This window comes from Garra rufa, chromosome 21 (genome assembly GCF_049309525.1).
Source record: "Garra rufa chromosome 21, GarRuf1.0, whole genome shotgun sequence".
Lineage (NCBI taxonomy): Eukaryota > Metazoa > Chordata > Actinopteri > Cypriniformes > Cyprinidae > Garra > Garra rufa.
The window spans coordinates 5,815,378-5,831,220 of NC_133381.1; the positions used below are offsets into that span (position 1 = coordinate 5,815,378).

The window sequence follows — 15,843 nt, forward strand, 5'->3', positions numbered from 1 at the left end:
CGGAAGCTAAACCCAAACAGCGCTCTGGCGCATCATCACTGCGCGCTGTTTGCGCAGACACGTAATTTAGTCTGTGCTCAGAAATGCGATTTATTTTCCCCCACGTGGTTGCATTTTTATTGGAATGCGCGTATTATTATTAATATTCAAAATTAAATGTAATATTCAGCTAATTATTTTAAAAAGCATGCCTAGAGGAAATAATAACAGCTGCATGCGTGTGTTGGCAAACACAATAACTATCACTGATGATCATCTTTAGATAGTGAACTGCAAGGTGCACACTAGACTTGACAAAGTGGCTTGGTAACCTTCAGGCGTGATGGCAGTTGTAACACTGGGAGGAGTGCGACACTGACATTCAGTGTCTGGCCCCCGGATGACACACATGAAAACTGATTCTCCAGAGGATCTGAATGACTGCTTTAGGTAAGAACACCTGCATGTCATGTCGAGTAAACATGTAACGCACTGCATGTGCTTCTGATGATGAGAAACACTGAACACCGCATCAACACTGAGAAACAGCAACTAACCCACAATAACAAGGAAGTGAAATTGCACGCTTAAATAGTAAGGCTAATTATGTTGATCAGTTAGCAAATATAATGTTTGTACAGTTTTACATGAATTATAGTTTTGGGCCATGCATTTGGGGTAAAGTTGAAACCGCAATCAGTGGCATCTCAGTCAACTCGTCGCAACTGGAACTGTTAACCCTGTAGTGTCTTGTGGTTTAGTGTTCATTATTCATACCTGATTAACCCATTGGAGCTTTACAGAAAAATACAGGCTTATACCATGGTACTAAATCATTACCATATTTATGTAATAATTGCTAAAACCATGATAACTGCTGATTATTGCAAGTCTATAAATGAGACTAACCAATTAGAGAAGATACTGTAGATATGAAATAAAAAAATATATAAATTATAACATGAAATAAATAAAAACTATTTAGAAATTATATTTATTATAAATGTACACTACCAGTCAAAAGTTTTTGAACAGTAAGATTTTTAATGTTTAATGAAAGTCTCTAACGTACAGCAACAACAGTAACATTTTGAACGTTTTTTACTATTTAAAATAACTGTTTTCTATTTGGATATATATATAAAAAAAACAATTCCTGCTATTTCAGAAATCATTCTAATATTCTACTTTGCTGCTCAAAAACATTTATGATTTTAAAAACAGCTGAGTAGAATTTTTTCAGATTTCTTTGATGAATAGAAAGGTAAGAAAAATAGCATTTATCTGAAATAGAAATCTTTTGTAACATTATGAATGTCTTCATCAAAAAACCCTGGAAAAATGGGTACTCGAATAATACATATAATAATATGATAATAATAATATAAGTGTTTTTTAAACAGCAAATCAGCATATTAGAATAATTTCTGAAGCATCATGTGACTAGATTATTGATGCTAAAAATTCAGCTTTGAAATTGCAGGAATAAATCACATTTTTTAAAAATATATCCTATATATAAATATATTCTGCTTTGATCACAGAAATAAATTACAGTTTAAAATATATTCGAACAGAAAACTGTTACATTAAATAGTACAAATATTTCACAATATTACAGTTTTTGCTGTATTTTGGATCAAATAAATGCAGTCTTGGTGAGCAGAAAAGACTACTTTAAACATCTTACAAATCTTACTGTTCAATACCTTTTGACTGGCAGTGTATGGATGAAGACGTATGTGCAAAATAGAGAAAATTGTCATTTTATATCAGCTTTAAGTGTATTAAAGGATTGGAAAAGTCCAACATACATCAAAAGAAAGAAGTCTGGCGTTTTCACTGAAATATCAAGTTTTGATATTTTCTATAACATCCATTTGGAAGATAGAGTTAGCCCCAGACGCCAGATTCTGTCAGAAAATATCTGTTTTGTCTGGTAACAGAATAGCTAGTCAGTAAAGATTAGTCTAATCTTATCTTCTTGTCCCCAGCAAAAATTCAGCAAGTAGTGTCATACCAAACTGATTCACAATAACATGACATAAACCTTGAATTTTCTTAAACATTCCCTCGTGTCTTATTCATGAAGACAAACAGCCCTTGAAACCACAGTCATAAGACTAAACAACAATATAAAAATACTATAGAAAATATAATATAAATTAGTACATGTTAATGAATCAATATGAATATGAGCATATCAAGTTGAATTCAAAAGTTTAAATACACCTTGCAGAATGTGCAAAATGTTATTTATTTCACCAAAAATGGAGGGTTCATACTAAATGTATGTCATTTTTTAATTTAGTACTGACCTGAATAAGATATTTCACATAAGGGACAATTACATACAGCCAACAAGAGAAAAAAATTGAACTTAATGGGGTAGTTGAATTTATTAAAAAAATTACCCCGTTCAAAAGTTTACATACACTTGATTCTTAATACTGTGTTGTTACCTGAATGATCCACAGCTGTGTTTTTTGTTTAGTGATAGTTGTTCATGAGTCCCTTGTTTGTCCTGAACAGTTAAACTGCCTAAAAAAAATCTTTGAGGTCCCACAAATTCTTAGTTTTTTTTTTGTGATGACTGTATGATTTTGAGATCCATCTTTTCACACTGAGGACAACTGAGGGACTCATATGCAACTATTACAGAAGGTTCAAATGCTCACTGATGCTCCAGAACGAAACACAAAGCATTAAGAGCCGGGGGCTGAAAACTTTTTAAAATTTGAAGATCAGGGTAAATTTCACTTATTTTGTGATCTGGGAAACATGTAAGTATCTTCTGTAGCTAAATGGAAAAAGGGCAGTACTAAATGAAAAAAAAAAATGATATTTAGGCAAAATAAGAAAAATCTACACATCCTCATTCCATTCAAAAGTGCAAAAGTTTTCACTTCCATGGCTCTTAATGTATAAATGCATATGAGTCCCTCAGTTGTCCTCAGTGTGAAAAGATGGATCTCAAAACCATACAGTCAATTTTGAAAATGGTTCAAGCACACAAAAATGCTGAAAAACCAAAGGATTTGTGGGACCTATTTCTAAACAAACAAACAAAACACAGCTGACATTCAAGAAACAACACAGTATTAAGAATCAAGTATGTAAACTTTTAAATGGGGTAGTTTTTATAAATTCAACTACCCCATTAAGTTAAATTTTTTTCTGTTGTTGGCTACATGTAAGGCTTTTATGTGAAATATCTTATTCAGGTCTGTACTAAGTAAACAATGGCATACATTTTGTATGATCTCTCTTAATTCGGTAAAATAATTAACACAAGGTATATACACTACCGTTCGAAAGTTTGGGGTCAGTAAGACTTGTAATAGTCTTTAAAGAAGTCTCTTATGCTCATCAAGGCTGCATTTATTTGATTAAAAATACAGAAAAAACAGTAATATTGCAAAATGTTTTTACAATATAAAATAATGTTTTTTTATTTCAACATACTTTAAAATAGAATTTATTCCTGTGATGAAAAGCTGAATTTTTATCAGCTGTTACTCCAGTCTTAAGTGTCACATGATCCTTCAGAAATCATTCTAATATGCTGATTTATTATTAGAATGATCAATGTTGGATAATATCAACAGTTGTGCTGTTTGAAACCTGTGATTTTTTTTTTTCAGGATTCTTTCATGAATAACAAGTTTAAAAAGTACAGTGTTTATTCAAAATATAATTACTTTATAACAATGTAAATTATTTATTATTAACTTTTAATAAACTTTTAATTATTAACTTAATACATCCTTGGTGAATAAAAGTATTAATTTATTCAAAAGAAAAGACACTATAAAAATGTACTGACTCCAAACTTTTGAATGGTAGTGTACATTTTGATATCAACTATAAACAGTTCAAATGATTATTATAAATGGTCATATGAATAAATGGAGTACTAAAATGATTATGAATGAAGATTCAATGAATATAAAACAATATAAAACGTTGCTCTCTTGAAGCACAACACACACCATTTGCATTTGAGGAGCCTCAGATCCTTCAATACATGAATTTTCATACTAGCATATCATGAAATCATAACCTGACTGATTAAGTACAGTACATTGTCTTATATCAGTTGTGACATGTTTCAGGTCGTCATCAGATTTGCCAATCAATGGCTCTGACCTTTGTCCTGATCACGCAGCGGAGACTCTAATAGCACGCTTCATGCCTTCAGTCTCAGTATGGATCCCGCAGGCCACAAGTTCTTCACTGTTATTGATTATGTGATATTCGCCTTGCTGTTGGTGGCCTCCATGGCCATCGGGCTGTACTACGCCTTCACCGGAGGACGCCAGAGCACCACGCAAGAGTTCCTGTTCGCAGACAGGAGTATGAAGTGCCTGCCACTGTCTCTGTCCCTCATGGCCACCTTCCAGTCAGCCGTGGCCATCATTGGCACACCAGCTGAGGTTTACGCCAATGGCACGCAGTACTGGTTTATTGGCTGCTCGTATATTCTGGGTCTCCTGATACCTGCACATGTTTTCATTCCTTTGTTCTACAGACTGCATCTCACCAGTGTTTACCAGGTATACATTCTTTTAAAACATTGCAGATGTCTTATGAAATAATACAGACACACTTAAAAGTAAAGGTTCAATTAAGAGAAAATGTGTTCACCTTTAGGCCATCCAAGATGTAGATGAGCTTGTTTCTTCATCAAATTTGGAGAGATTTTGCATTACTTGCTCACCAGTGGATCCTCTGTAGTGAATGGGTGCCATCAGAATGAGAGTCCAAACAGCTGATAAAAACATCGCAATAATCCACAAATAAGCCAAACCCCTCCAGTCCACCAATTAACATCTTGTAAAGCGAAGAGCTGCATGTTTATAGGAAACAATGCAAGTCCTCTATCCATAATATTGCTTTCTTTAGTGAAAAAGTCATTTTAAAAGCAGTCTAAAACACTTCTAAACATGTATGTTGGTGGATTTGGATGTGAGAGGACAACAGGTGATGGACTTTTTTGCTGAAGTATTAATATGGTTTATGATCTTGTATTTTGCCCAGAACGGGTGATTTAGACTTAAAGGGGTCATCGGATGCAAAACTAACTTTTACAACCACCCTACAATGATAAAAATCCACCCAGTGGTATTTTTTTCATCTTTAAAAGTAATATCCCCTTTTTAAAATCAGGTCATTCTCAGCTTCTTGTCGTTGTGACGAAACACAGTTGATTGACACGAGCATCTTACCTTAGACTCGCCCTCACCGAGCTGAAACAGTCCGAAAAAGATAGCCATTGTGTGACTCAGGTGCAAAGGAAGACTCTAATTTAGCGATTGAGGTGTTCTGTTGTTGGATGTAATACTGAACATAGCAGTCGTCATTTACAGAGGATTAACTTTACTTTCGTTTTTAAAAGGAAAACGCTGATCCCGATCTACATATGCGTCTATGTTTGTGTGAATCATTCGTGATGCAGCTTCACCCACAGCTGAAGTGAGTATAAGGGTTTTTTATGCATCTTTGCAAATGGCCTTTCTTAATAATGTGCTTGTTGGCAAGTTTCGCCGATAAACACAGCTAAATGCAGCTAAATGTGGCTAAGGTAAACATTACACCTCATAATCCCTCAGCAGAGAGGGGCGGGGCAAGCAGAGCTCATTTGCATTTAAAGGGCCTATGCAATAAAATGAGCTGATATTTTGCAGAGCTGATTTTGACAAGGTAAAAGGGTGTTTTTTTACACCACTATTGAGAATTTTTAACCAAAGTATATTACAGACTTTTTATTAAGACCCTAAAGATTCATATGAATTTGTGGAAAATGGGCATCCGATGACCCCTTTAAAAAGCCTTTCTTACTTGTTAATTGATGGACTGGAGTGGTGTGGATTATTGTGTTTTTATCAGCTGTTAGGACTCTCATTCGCATCCATTGGTACAAGTATACAAGTAAAGCAATGCTAAAATTCTCCAAAGCTGTTCTGATGAAGGAACAAACTAATCTACATCTTGGATGGCCTTGATTTAAGAACTGTTTACTGAAAGGCAATGTTTCTTCTATGGCATTGCTGCAAAAACATTTTTTTGTAACAGTGTAGCAGCATCCTGGCAACTGAACTCAACACTGTAAGCGGGTTTTGCAATAATAATGTTTTTTTTTGTCATTGATTCCTTCATTAAACATGCTCATGTTTTTTTAACCTCACAGTATTTGGAGCTTCGCTTTTGTAAAGCCGTCCGTATATGTGGCACTGTTACTTTTATTTTTCAGATGGTAAGTTCCAGCCTTTATTTTGTGAAATAAAGTTTGCATTTTTGCATATTCAATGCATTGCATGGCTCTTTAGAAAAGAGTTACGGTGTGCTTCATTTTCCAGGTCATTTATATGGGTGTTGGCATCTATACACCTGCACTTGCATTGAATGCAGGTAATATATTCAGACATAATTAATGCTGTTAATGCATGAACATAAATACAACTCTCTGTTACTAATAACATATGTCTGTGTCTAGTTACTGGTTTTCATTTATGGGGAGCAGTACTGGCGACTGGGTTAGTGTGCACTCTGTATACCGCACTGGTAAGATAGTTTTCAGTTGTTTAAGGTTACTTACTTACTAGTCGGTCTTATTGTGCACAGTTCATCAGTGCATGATATCAAATGTTTTGCATCTTAATTTTCTAACGACAGCATCTGATGTTAACCATTAACCTTAAAAAGCCTACTATATCATATTTGATATGCAAATATGCAAGGCCTCTAAATAATCAAAGGCCATTGTTTACAATCTACTACATGCATTCAGTTCATCTGCATCAGATTGCATGTTTTTGTTCATTTTGGGAATAATAAATAAAAATTAAGTATGAGCTCAGTATTCTAATTTTATTATACCATATGAGCCTGATTTTTTGATTATTATTACATTTCAGACTTTAACATTTTAAATATCCTTTAAAAGTCAAATAACATTTCATGTTTTAGCGTCTCACATAAGCTGTAATTATTGTTGCATGTTTTTGTAGGGTGGGCTCAAGGCAGTGATCTGGACCGATGTTTTCCAGACAGTAGTGATGTTTACTGGTCAGCTGGCTGTCATCATTGTGGGCGTTCATCAGGCTGGTGGTCTGTCTGATACTTGGGTGAAAATCAGAGATAGTGGACACCTCTCTGGGATTGAGTAAGTTCATTTTAAATGGTTTAAATGGCAAATAAGATGGTAGGCAGCACATTTAAACACCAGGTTGCTCCAGGGAGACTTACTTTGGATGGATCTATTAAATCAAGGGTTTTGAACATTTTTGAAGCCAAGGACCCTGAAATTTGATGATGCCTTTTTGAGGTAAGGCAGATGTTGATTTAGATGTATAAAGTCCATTTATAGTATGAGAGAAACTATTTAGCAGGGTTGGGGCCATTCATGAATTGAATTGAGAATGAATGGTAAATTCCAATTCACTTCCTGGAATGGAATTGGAATTGCATGCAGCTGACAGGAAATGGAATTGGAATTGAATTGGAATGTCAGGAAACAGAACTGAAATTAAAATAAATTCCACTAAATTCCACCTGAGTTGCTAAATAAAATAATTTGACTTGATTTGCTTAATAGTTTATAGTACATTAAATATTGTAAATCACATAAACAACAAACATATAAAAGTATATATATTTAGTATGTTAAGCATAATCATTTCACGTGCCAAATTTCAGGAAATGATGATAATTCGATGCAATAAAAAGTGACTCATTTTTTTGTGAGTTGAGACATATATTATGTGGTAGTCATATGTTGAATGTATAGTACATCCAGAAACTTATCACCACTGTCATTCAATTATTACTTCATAATGTACAGTTCTCATTTTTATTTACTTGCATTTGATCAACTCTATTTCATACATTACTTGGTATTTGTAAAGCATCATAAATAAAGTTCAAATGTATGTCTCTAAATGCAATCACAAATAAATGCTCAGAAACAGCAATAAACAGAATTCAGTGGAATTTCCCTGAATTGAATTCCACTTCCTGTCATTCCAATTAAATTCCAACTCTGTTTCCTGTAATTGTTGTTGAATTCCAATTCCAATTCCATTTCCCTCTTTGAATTGGAATTGTTGAGTTCATTCCTGAATTGACCCCAACCCTGCTATTTAGGCCAAATGTCCACAATTAAATAATTTGTCCAAAATAAATAATGCAGTTTGAGTTTATATCTCAGAATTCTGACTTTCTTTCTGGCAGTTGTAAGATATTAACTCAGAATTGTGAGATATAAAGTCAGAATTGTGAGATATAGAATCAGAATAGTGGGATATAAAGTCAGAATTACAGAATAAACTCTAAAATTTGACATATACAGTCAGAATTGTGAGATATAATTGTGGGATATAGATTTAGAATTGTGAGATAAAGTCAGAATTATTAGAATAATTTCAGAATTGTGAGATACACAGTCAGAATTATGAGATGGAATCAGAATTGTGGAATATAAAGTCAGAATTGTGAGATATAGAATTAGAATTGTGGTAGATAGTCGAATTGCTAAATAAACTCAGAAATGTGAGATATAGAGTCAGAATTGTGAGATATAGAATCAGAATTGTGAGACATAAAGTCAGAATTGCTAGAATAAACTCAAAAATGTGAGATATAAAGTCAGAATGATGAGATATAGAATTAGAATTGTAAGGTTTAGAATCAAAATTGTGGGATATAGTCAAAATTGCTAGAATAAACTCAGAAATGTGAGATTGACTGTCAGTATTGTGAGAATTAGAATTGTGAGATATAGAATCAGAATTGCTAGAATAAACTCCGAATTGTAAGATATAAGGTTATAACTGCTAACATAATCTGACAATTGTTAGATATAAATTTGGAACTGCAAAAAATGTTTCCGCCACTTGTTTCCACCACTGAATTAAAAAAAATGAAAAGTAATTATGATTTTATCTCACTTTATCTCTTTTAATTCAGGCTTTAAGTAAATTTAAAGCTTGCAATTCTGAGTTGATCTGACTTTTTTCAAAGTCACAGAGTCACAATTAGCAGGAATAAGCATCAGTGAAACTGAACAAATCCTTAATCCTAAGTATTAGACACAGACATTTAACTCATTCTGTTTGTGCTACAGACATTATTGATATTTTATTTCTCATGTTAACTGCATCTGTCTGTCCAGCCTGAATCCCGACCCAACGGTACGACACACGTTCTGGACGTTAGGTGTCGGAGGAGTGTTTCTGATGCTCTCTCTATATGGAGTGAACCAGGCTCAGGTTCAGAGATACCTCAGTTCTCGTACAGAGAAAGAAGCCATCATGTAAGTGCTCCTTTTACCCCCATTCAGACCCCTAAGGCTCTTAGATTAATGTATGAGTCACAAAACATGATCTGTTCTTGTGCAGGTCCTGCTATATGGTGTTTCCCTGTCTTCAGGTGGCTTTAATGCTCAGCTGTCTGATGGGGCTGGTCATGTACGCCTGCTACGGTAACAACAGCCCATTAACACAACAGTACATCACATCCAAAGACCAGGTTAGCAGGACCAAACATGATATAAATAGTGAATTTACACTACCAGTCAAAAGGTTTTGAACAGTAAGATGTTTTTTTTATTGTATTTATCCAAATCCTGCTTTTTATCTCTGAATTCTGAGTTTATTTGTTGCAATTCTGACTTTTTTCCTTGTAATTTTGAGTTTATTTCCTAAAATTCAGAATTTGTTCTTGTAATCTTGAGTTTATTTCTCGTAATTGTGACTTTCTTGTAATTCAAAATTTATTTTACTCAATTCTGACTTTTTCTCTGAAGTTTGATGTATCCAAATTCTGACTTTTTTTTCTCTTAAGTTTGTTCATTTCTTGCAATTCTGACTTTTTTCTTGTAATTCTGAGTTTATTTATTGGAATTTTGACGTTTTCTCTGAATTCTGAGTTTAATTCTTGCAATTCTGACTTTTTTCCTTGTAATTTCGAGTTTTTTCTCACAATTCTGATTTTTCTCTTGTAATTGAGTTTATTTCTTGCAATCCTGACTTTTTCTTGTAATTTTTAGTTTGTTTCTTGCAATTCTGTTTATTTATCTGAATTCTGACTTTTTTCTATGAATTCTTAGTTTATTTCTTGCAACTCTGACGTTTTTGTTTTAATTTTAACATTATTTCTCACAATTATGATTTTTTTCTTGTAATTTTGAGTTTATTTCCTAAAATTCAGAATTTGTTCTTGTAATCTTGAGTTAATTTCTCGTAATTGTGACTTTCTTGTAATTCAAAATTTATTTTACTCAATTCTGACTTTTTCTCTGAAGTTTGATGTATCCAAATTCTGACTTTTTTTTCTCTTAAGTTTGTTCATTTCTTGCAATTCTGACTTTTTTCTTGTAATTCTGAGTTTATTTATTGGAATTTCGAGTTTTTTCTCACAATTCTGATTTTTCTCTTGTAATTGAGTTTATTTCTTGCAATCCTGACTTTTTCTTGTAATTTTTAGTTTGTTTCTTGCAATTCTGTTTATTTATCTGGATTCTGACTTTTTTCTATGAATTCTTAGTTTATTTCTTGCAACTCTGACATTTTTGTTTTAATTTTAACATTATTTCTCACAATTATGATTTTTCTTGTAATTTTGAGTGTAAGTCTCTTCTGATCACCAATCCTGCATTTATTTGATCCAAAGTACAGCAAAAACAGTAAAATTGTAAAATATTTTTACTATTTAAAATAACTGTTTTCTATTTGAATATATTTAAAAATGTAATTTATTCCTGTGATTTCAAAGCTGAATTTTCAGCATCATTACTCCAGTCACATGATCCTTCAGAAAGCATTCTAATATTCTGATTTGCTGCTCAAAAAACATTTAATATTATTATGTTGAAAACAGCTGAGTAGAATTTTTTTCAGGCTTCTTTGATGAATAGAAAGTTCAGAAGAACAGCATTATCATATATTATCATTATCATGTTTTATCACTTTTGAATGGTACAGTGTGTAATGTTACAAACGCTTTTTGTAATTTTTTTTACATTTTAAGATTTCTTCAAATAGAAAGCAGTTATTTTAAATAGACAAAATATTTCACAATATTTCTGATTTTCCTGTATTTTGGAGCAAATATATGCAGGATGAGTGTGCAGAAGAGACTTATTTAAAAGACATTAAAAATCTTAAACATAAACTTTTGACTGGTAGTGTATATGATGTGTTTTGACATTACAGATGGTGCTCTACTTTGTCATGGACATGTTACAAAACTTCCCTGGACTTCCTGGATTGTTTGTGGCTTGTTTGTTCAGTGCTTCTCTCAGGTAACAAACAGCATGAAGGGATCATATTTCACAGATTTCAGTAAAAGAATAATGACTATATTAGAGGATCTTCTACTTAGACATACCTGTACAAGCATGCTTCACAAATATAGAAAGTATAATTATTTGTATATGAAAATAAGGGACATTCTTCTCATTCACAGTACAATATCCTCAGCTTTTAACTCATTAGCCACGGTGACTATGGTGGATCTGATCAAACCCCATTACTCAATGACGGAGGCCAGAGCCACTCTGCTGTCAAAGCTGCTGGGTGAGACATTATCTTCAATCTCTTCATTTAAAATGATTTCTGTCTCCCCACTGATGCACAATGATAGAATATGTTTCCTCTGATTTCCACTTTACTCAAAGAGATCAAATGAAGCTTTCAGTGAGCATGTTTATAATGCATGATTATATTCCTCATCCAGCGCTGTCATATGGGATTATATGTCTGGGTATGGCTTATGTCATGCATTTGATGAACACTTCAGTTCTTCAGGTAAGCGTGCATGCTTTTATAAGCAGTGATGAATTTATAGCAGAGTGTATAATAAGCTCATGTTTAGAAATCAAATTATATCCTGTGTTAAATCAGAACTGTTCCTTTAACATTCTTTATAGTCGAAAAATGTTCCTTAGATTCTTAAAATTATCTTCACGCTAAGAAAAAAGTAAGTACATGTACTTTTCCTCAGGCCATCCGAGATGTAGATGAGTTTCTTTCTTTCTCAGAACAGATTTGGAGAAATTTGGCATCACTTAACATCACTTGCTCACCAATGGATTCTTTGCAGTGAATGGGTGCCATCAGAATGAGAGTCCAAACAGCTGATAAAAACATCACAATAATCCACAAGTAGTCCACATCACTCCAGTCCATCATTTAACATCTTGAGAAGCCAAAAGCTGCATGTTTGTAAGAAACAAATCTATCATGAAGATGTTTTATCTTCAAACTGTTCTAGTCTAAAAGAGTCTATAATCCATAGAATTGTAAAAAGTGGTCTTGTCTTAATCAGGAGAGAAATATGCACATATCAAGCACAGTTTACAAGACAAAACAGTTCTAAACAAATGTGACCTTGGACCACAAAACCAGTCTTAAGTCTTAAGTAGCAATAGCCAAAAATACATTGCATGGTTCAAATTTTTTGATTTTTCTTTTATGCCAAAAATCATTAGGAAATTAAGTAATGATCATGTTCCATGAAGATTTTTTGTAAAATTCCTACTGTAATTTTATCAAAATGTAATTTTTGATTAGTAAAATGCATTGTTATGAACTTAATTTGGAGAACTTTAAAGGTGATTTTCTCAGTATTTTGATTTTTTTGCACCCTCAGATTCCAGATTTTCAAATAGATGTATCTCGGCCAAATATTGTCCTATCCTAACAAACCATACATCAAAAGAAAGCTTTCATATGATGTATACATCTCAGTTTTGTAAAATTTAACCTTATGACTGTTTTTGTGGTCCAGGGTCACAAATATGTGATAGGATTTCAATGTGAGATGACAACACTGGAAGAAGTGTTTTTATGGATTATAGACTCTTATAGAGTTTGTAGAGACTAGAACGGTTTCTTGCAAACCCAGCTTTTCGTTTCACAAGATGTTAATTGATGGTGGTGGATTGCTTGTGGATTATTGTGATGTTTTTATCAGCTGTTTGAACTCTCATTCTGACGCCACCCATTCACTACAGAGGATCCATTGGTGCGCAAGTGATAGAATGCTAAATTTCTTTAAATCTGTTCTGATGAAGAAACAAACTCAATTACATCTTAGATGGCCTGAAGGTGAGTAAATTTTCAGCTAATTTTCATTTTTGGGTGAAATATTCTTTTAAGGAACCCCCTTTAATAATCTTTATTGTTAAAAGTGCAATTGTTTATTTCATTTTAAGGCTGCTCTCAGTATCTTCGGGATGGTTGGTGGACCGCTGCTTGGGTTGTTCTGTCTCGGCATCTTTTTCCCATGTGCAAATAGTATTGTAAGTTCTTCCTTCTTTTCATCCAACCATCAATCCATCCATCAACATAAATAAAAAAAGTTTCTCTCTTTCATTCAGGGAGCTGTAACAGGACTTGCCGCAGGTCTGATCTTGGCTTTCTGGGTTGGCATTGGTGGCTTTTTGTCTCGGATGCCCAGTGCTGTTCAAGTTCTTCCCCTCAACTCTACTAACACCATACCAGCCATCTCTGAAAACATCTCCATCACAGCCATGCCTGCTATCATAGATGCTGCCAGGTGACTTATAGATCAGTACCAGCGTGCACTGTAATGTATGTGTTTTTGGAAAAGAATTAAATGCTTTTCTTTATTTTTCAGCAGACCTGTCGGACTGAATGGGTTATATTCTCTGTCGTACATGTGGTACAGCGCGCTCAACTCCTCCACAGTGGTGCTCATCGGACTCATTATCAGCTTTGTGACTGGTAAGAAACATTGACCTGAAGAGCTTCTGATAGTGTTCAATTGTTAAAGAAATATATATACACATATATATACATACATATATTTATACAGTCAAGCCCAAAATTATCCATACCCTTTTTCTGACTTAAAGTTACTTTTATTCAACCAGCAAGTTTTTTTGACCGGAAATGAGACAGGCTTCTCGCAGAAGATAATAAGACAATGTACAAGAGACATCATTGTGGATGTCCGAAATGATTCATACCTTTCTCAATAATCAATAGAAAAGCCTTTATTGGCTATTACAGCAATCAAACGCTTCCTATAATTGCTGAGCAGCTTTTTGCATGTCTCCACTGGTATTTTTGCCCATTCATCTTTAGCCATGAGCTCCAACTCTTTCAGGTTGGAGGGTCTCCTTACCTTCACCCTGATCTTTAGCTCCCTCCACAGATTCTCAATTGGATTTAAGTCAGGACTCTGGCTGAGACACTGCAAAACATTAATGTTTTTGTCTGCTAACCATTTCTTCACCACTTTTGCTGTGTGGTTTGTGTCGTTTTCGTCCATTGGTGCCCAAGGCCAAGTCTCTCTGCAGACTGCCTGATGTTGTTGTTGAGAATTTTGATCTATTGCTCCTTTCCTTTTTAATGGTGCTGTTTACTGTGATGAGGTTCCCTGGTCCACCGGCTGAAAAACACCCCCCAAAACATTAGGTTCCCACCACCATGTTTGACAGTGGGGATGGTGTTCTTAGGGTTGAAGGCTTCTCCTATTTGACGCCAAATGAAGGCTACATCATTGTGGCCAAACAATTCAATTTTTGTTCCATCTAACCATAAAACAGAAGACCAGAAGTCTTCTTCTTTGTCCAGATGAGCATTTGCAAAGGCTAAGCAGGCTTTTGTGTACCTTATCTGGAGAAGTGGTGTCCTCCTTGGTCTGCGTCCGTGGAACCCAGCGATGTGCAGTGTCTGTGGCACTGTCTGCCTTGATGCTGTCACCAGCAGAGACCAGATTCATCAGGATGGCCTTGGTGGTGATTCTTTTTTACCTCTCTCACTATCCTCCTAGCCCGCACAGGTGTCACTTTTGACTTCCGACCACATCCTCTGAGATTTTTCACAGTGCGGAACGTCTTGTATTTTTTAATAATACTTTGCAGCAGAGAGCTTCTGTTTTTCACCTGTTGAGTTGATTAAAACAGCTGTTCCCAATGAATCAGGGTAATTAGAATGCTTTAGAGGAGCTTGGACTATTTGGAATGGTATAGAACTTTGGATTTTCCCATAGACTGTGACAGTTTGCAAAGGATTTGAATAATTTTGGACATGCCACTTTTTGTTCAAATGTAAATAAAAGCTGAGAAATATTTTTTCCACAATGATGCCTCTTGTACATCGTCTTATTATCTTTTGAGAGAAGCCTGTGTCATTTCTAGCCAAAAAAACCTTGCTGGTTGAATAAAAGTAATTTTAAGTCAGAATTTGCCAGTGGTATGAATCATTTCGGGCTTGACTGTGTATATATATATATATATATATATATATATATATATATATATATATATATATATATATTTTTTTTTTTTTTTTACATTTATTCAAGGAGAAGACATTGAGGAATTCTCATATAGTAGACTTCAGTGATTGCTGCGAGTTTGAACTTCCAAAATGCAGTTTAAATACAGCTTCAAAGGGCTCTAAATGATTCCAGTTGAGGAATAAGAGTCTTTTCTAACAAAACAATCAGTTATTTTCTAAAAAAAAAAAAAAGTGAATTTATATACTTTTTGACCTTAAATAAATCTTGTCTAACTCTGTATGTACTCTGTGTATTCTAGTTCAAGACAGCTAGGGTATGCTGAAAATATAAAATAAAGTCTAATTTAAAATGTTAATAAATACTTTGAGAGAGATAGAAAAAAAATAGCTAAATTAAAAAAATAAATAAATAAAACATATATTTTTCTTGCAATTTTCATAATTCTGATATTAAGCCAGTATTGCCAGTTTAAAAGCCTCCAAAAAATACACTGGAAGCAGCATATAAAAACACACCCAGAAAAAATATTTTTGAATTTATATGTCTTTTCTTCCATTTTTTTTCAAGGCCCAACAAAAAGAGAGAATGTGG

General features: G+C 33.9%; 1 protein-coding gene across 1 annotated transcript in view; it reads left to right on the plus strand.

Moving 5' to 3' along the window:
• Nucleotides 1–108: 108 nt before the first annotated feature.
• The window catches only part of slc5a6b (solute carrier family 5 member 6), a 20,052-nt gene continuing 4,317 nt past the window's right edge, over nucleotides 109–15,843 (plus strand). The window contains exons 1-15 of the mRNA XM_073827527.1: nucleotides 109–429; nucleotides 4,095–4,535; nucleotides 6,170–6,235; nucleotides 6,339–6,390; nucleotides 6,476–6,543; nucleotides 6,990–7,144; nucleotides 9,152–9,292; nucleotides 9,378–9,507; nucleotides 11,193–11,281; nucleotides 11,446–11,555; nucleotides 11,716–11,786; nucleotides 13,196–13,282; nucleotides 13,361–13,539; nucleotides 13,621–13,727; nucleotides 15,820–15,839. Of these exons, the coding sequence (XP_073683628.1) occupies nucleotides 4,188–4,535; nucleotides 6,170–6,235; nucleotides 6,339–6,390; nucleotides 6,476–6,543; nucleotides 6,990–7,144; nucleotides 9,152–9,292; nucleotides 9,378–9,507; nucleotides 11,193–11,281; nucleotides 11,446–11,555; nucleotides 11,716–11,786; nucleotides 13,196–13,282; nucleotides 13,361–13,539; nucleotides 13,621–13,727; nucleotides 15,820–15,839 (1,623 nt within the window). The 5' untranslated portion in view covers nucleotides 109–429; nucleotides 4,095–4,187. The remainder of the gene's footprint in view (nucleotides 430–4,094; nucleotides 4,536–6,169; nucleotides 6,236–6,338; nucleotides 6,391–6,475; nucleotides 6,544–6,989; nucleotides 7,145–9,151; nucleotides 9,293–9,377; nucleotides 9,508–11,192; nucleotides 11,282–11,445; nucleotides 11,556–11,715; nucleotides 11,787–13,195; nucleotides 13,283–13,360; nucleotides 13,540–13,620; nucleotides 13,728–15,819; nucleotides 15,840–15,843) is intronic.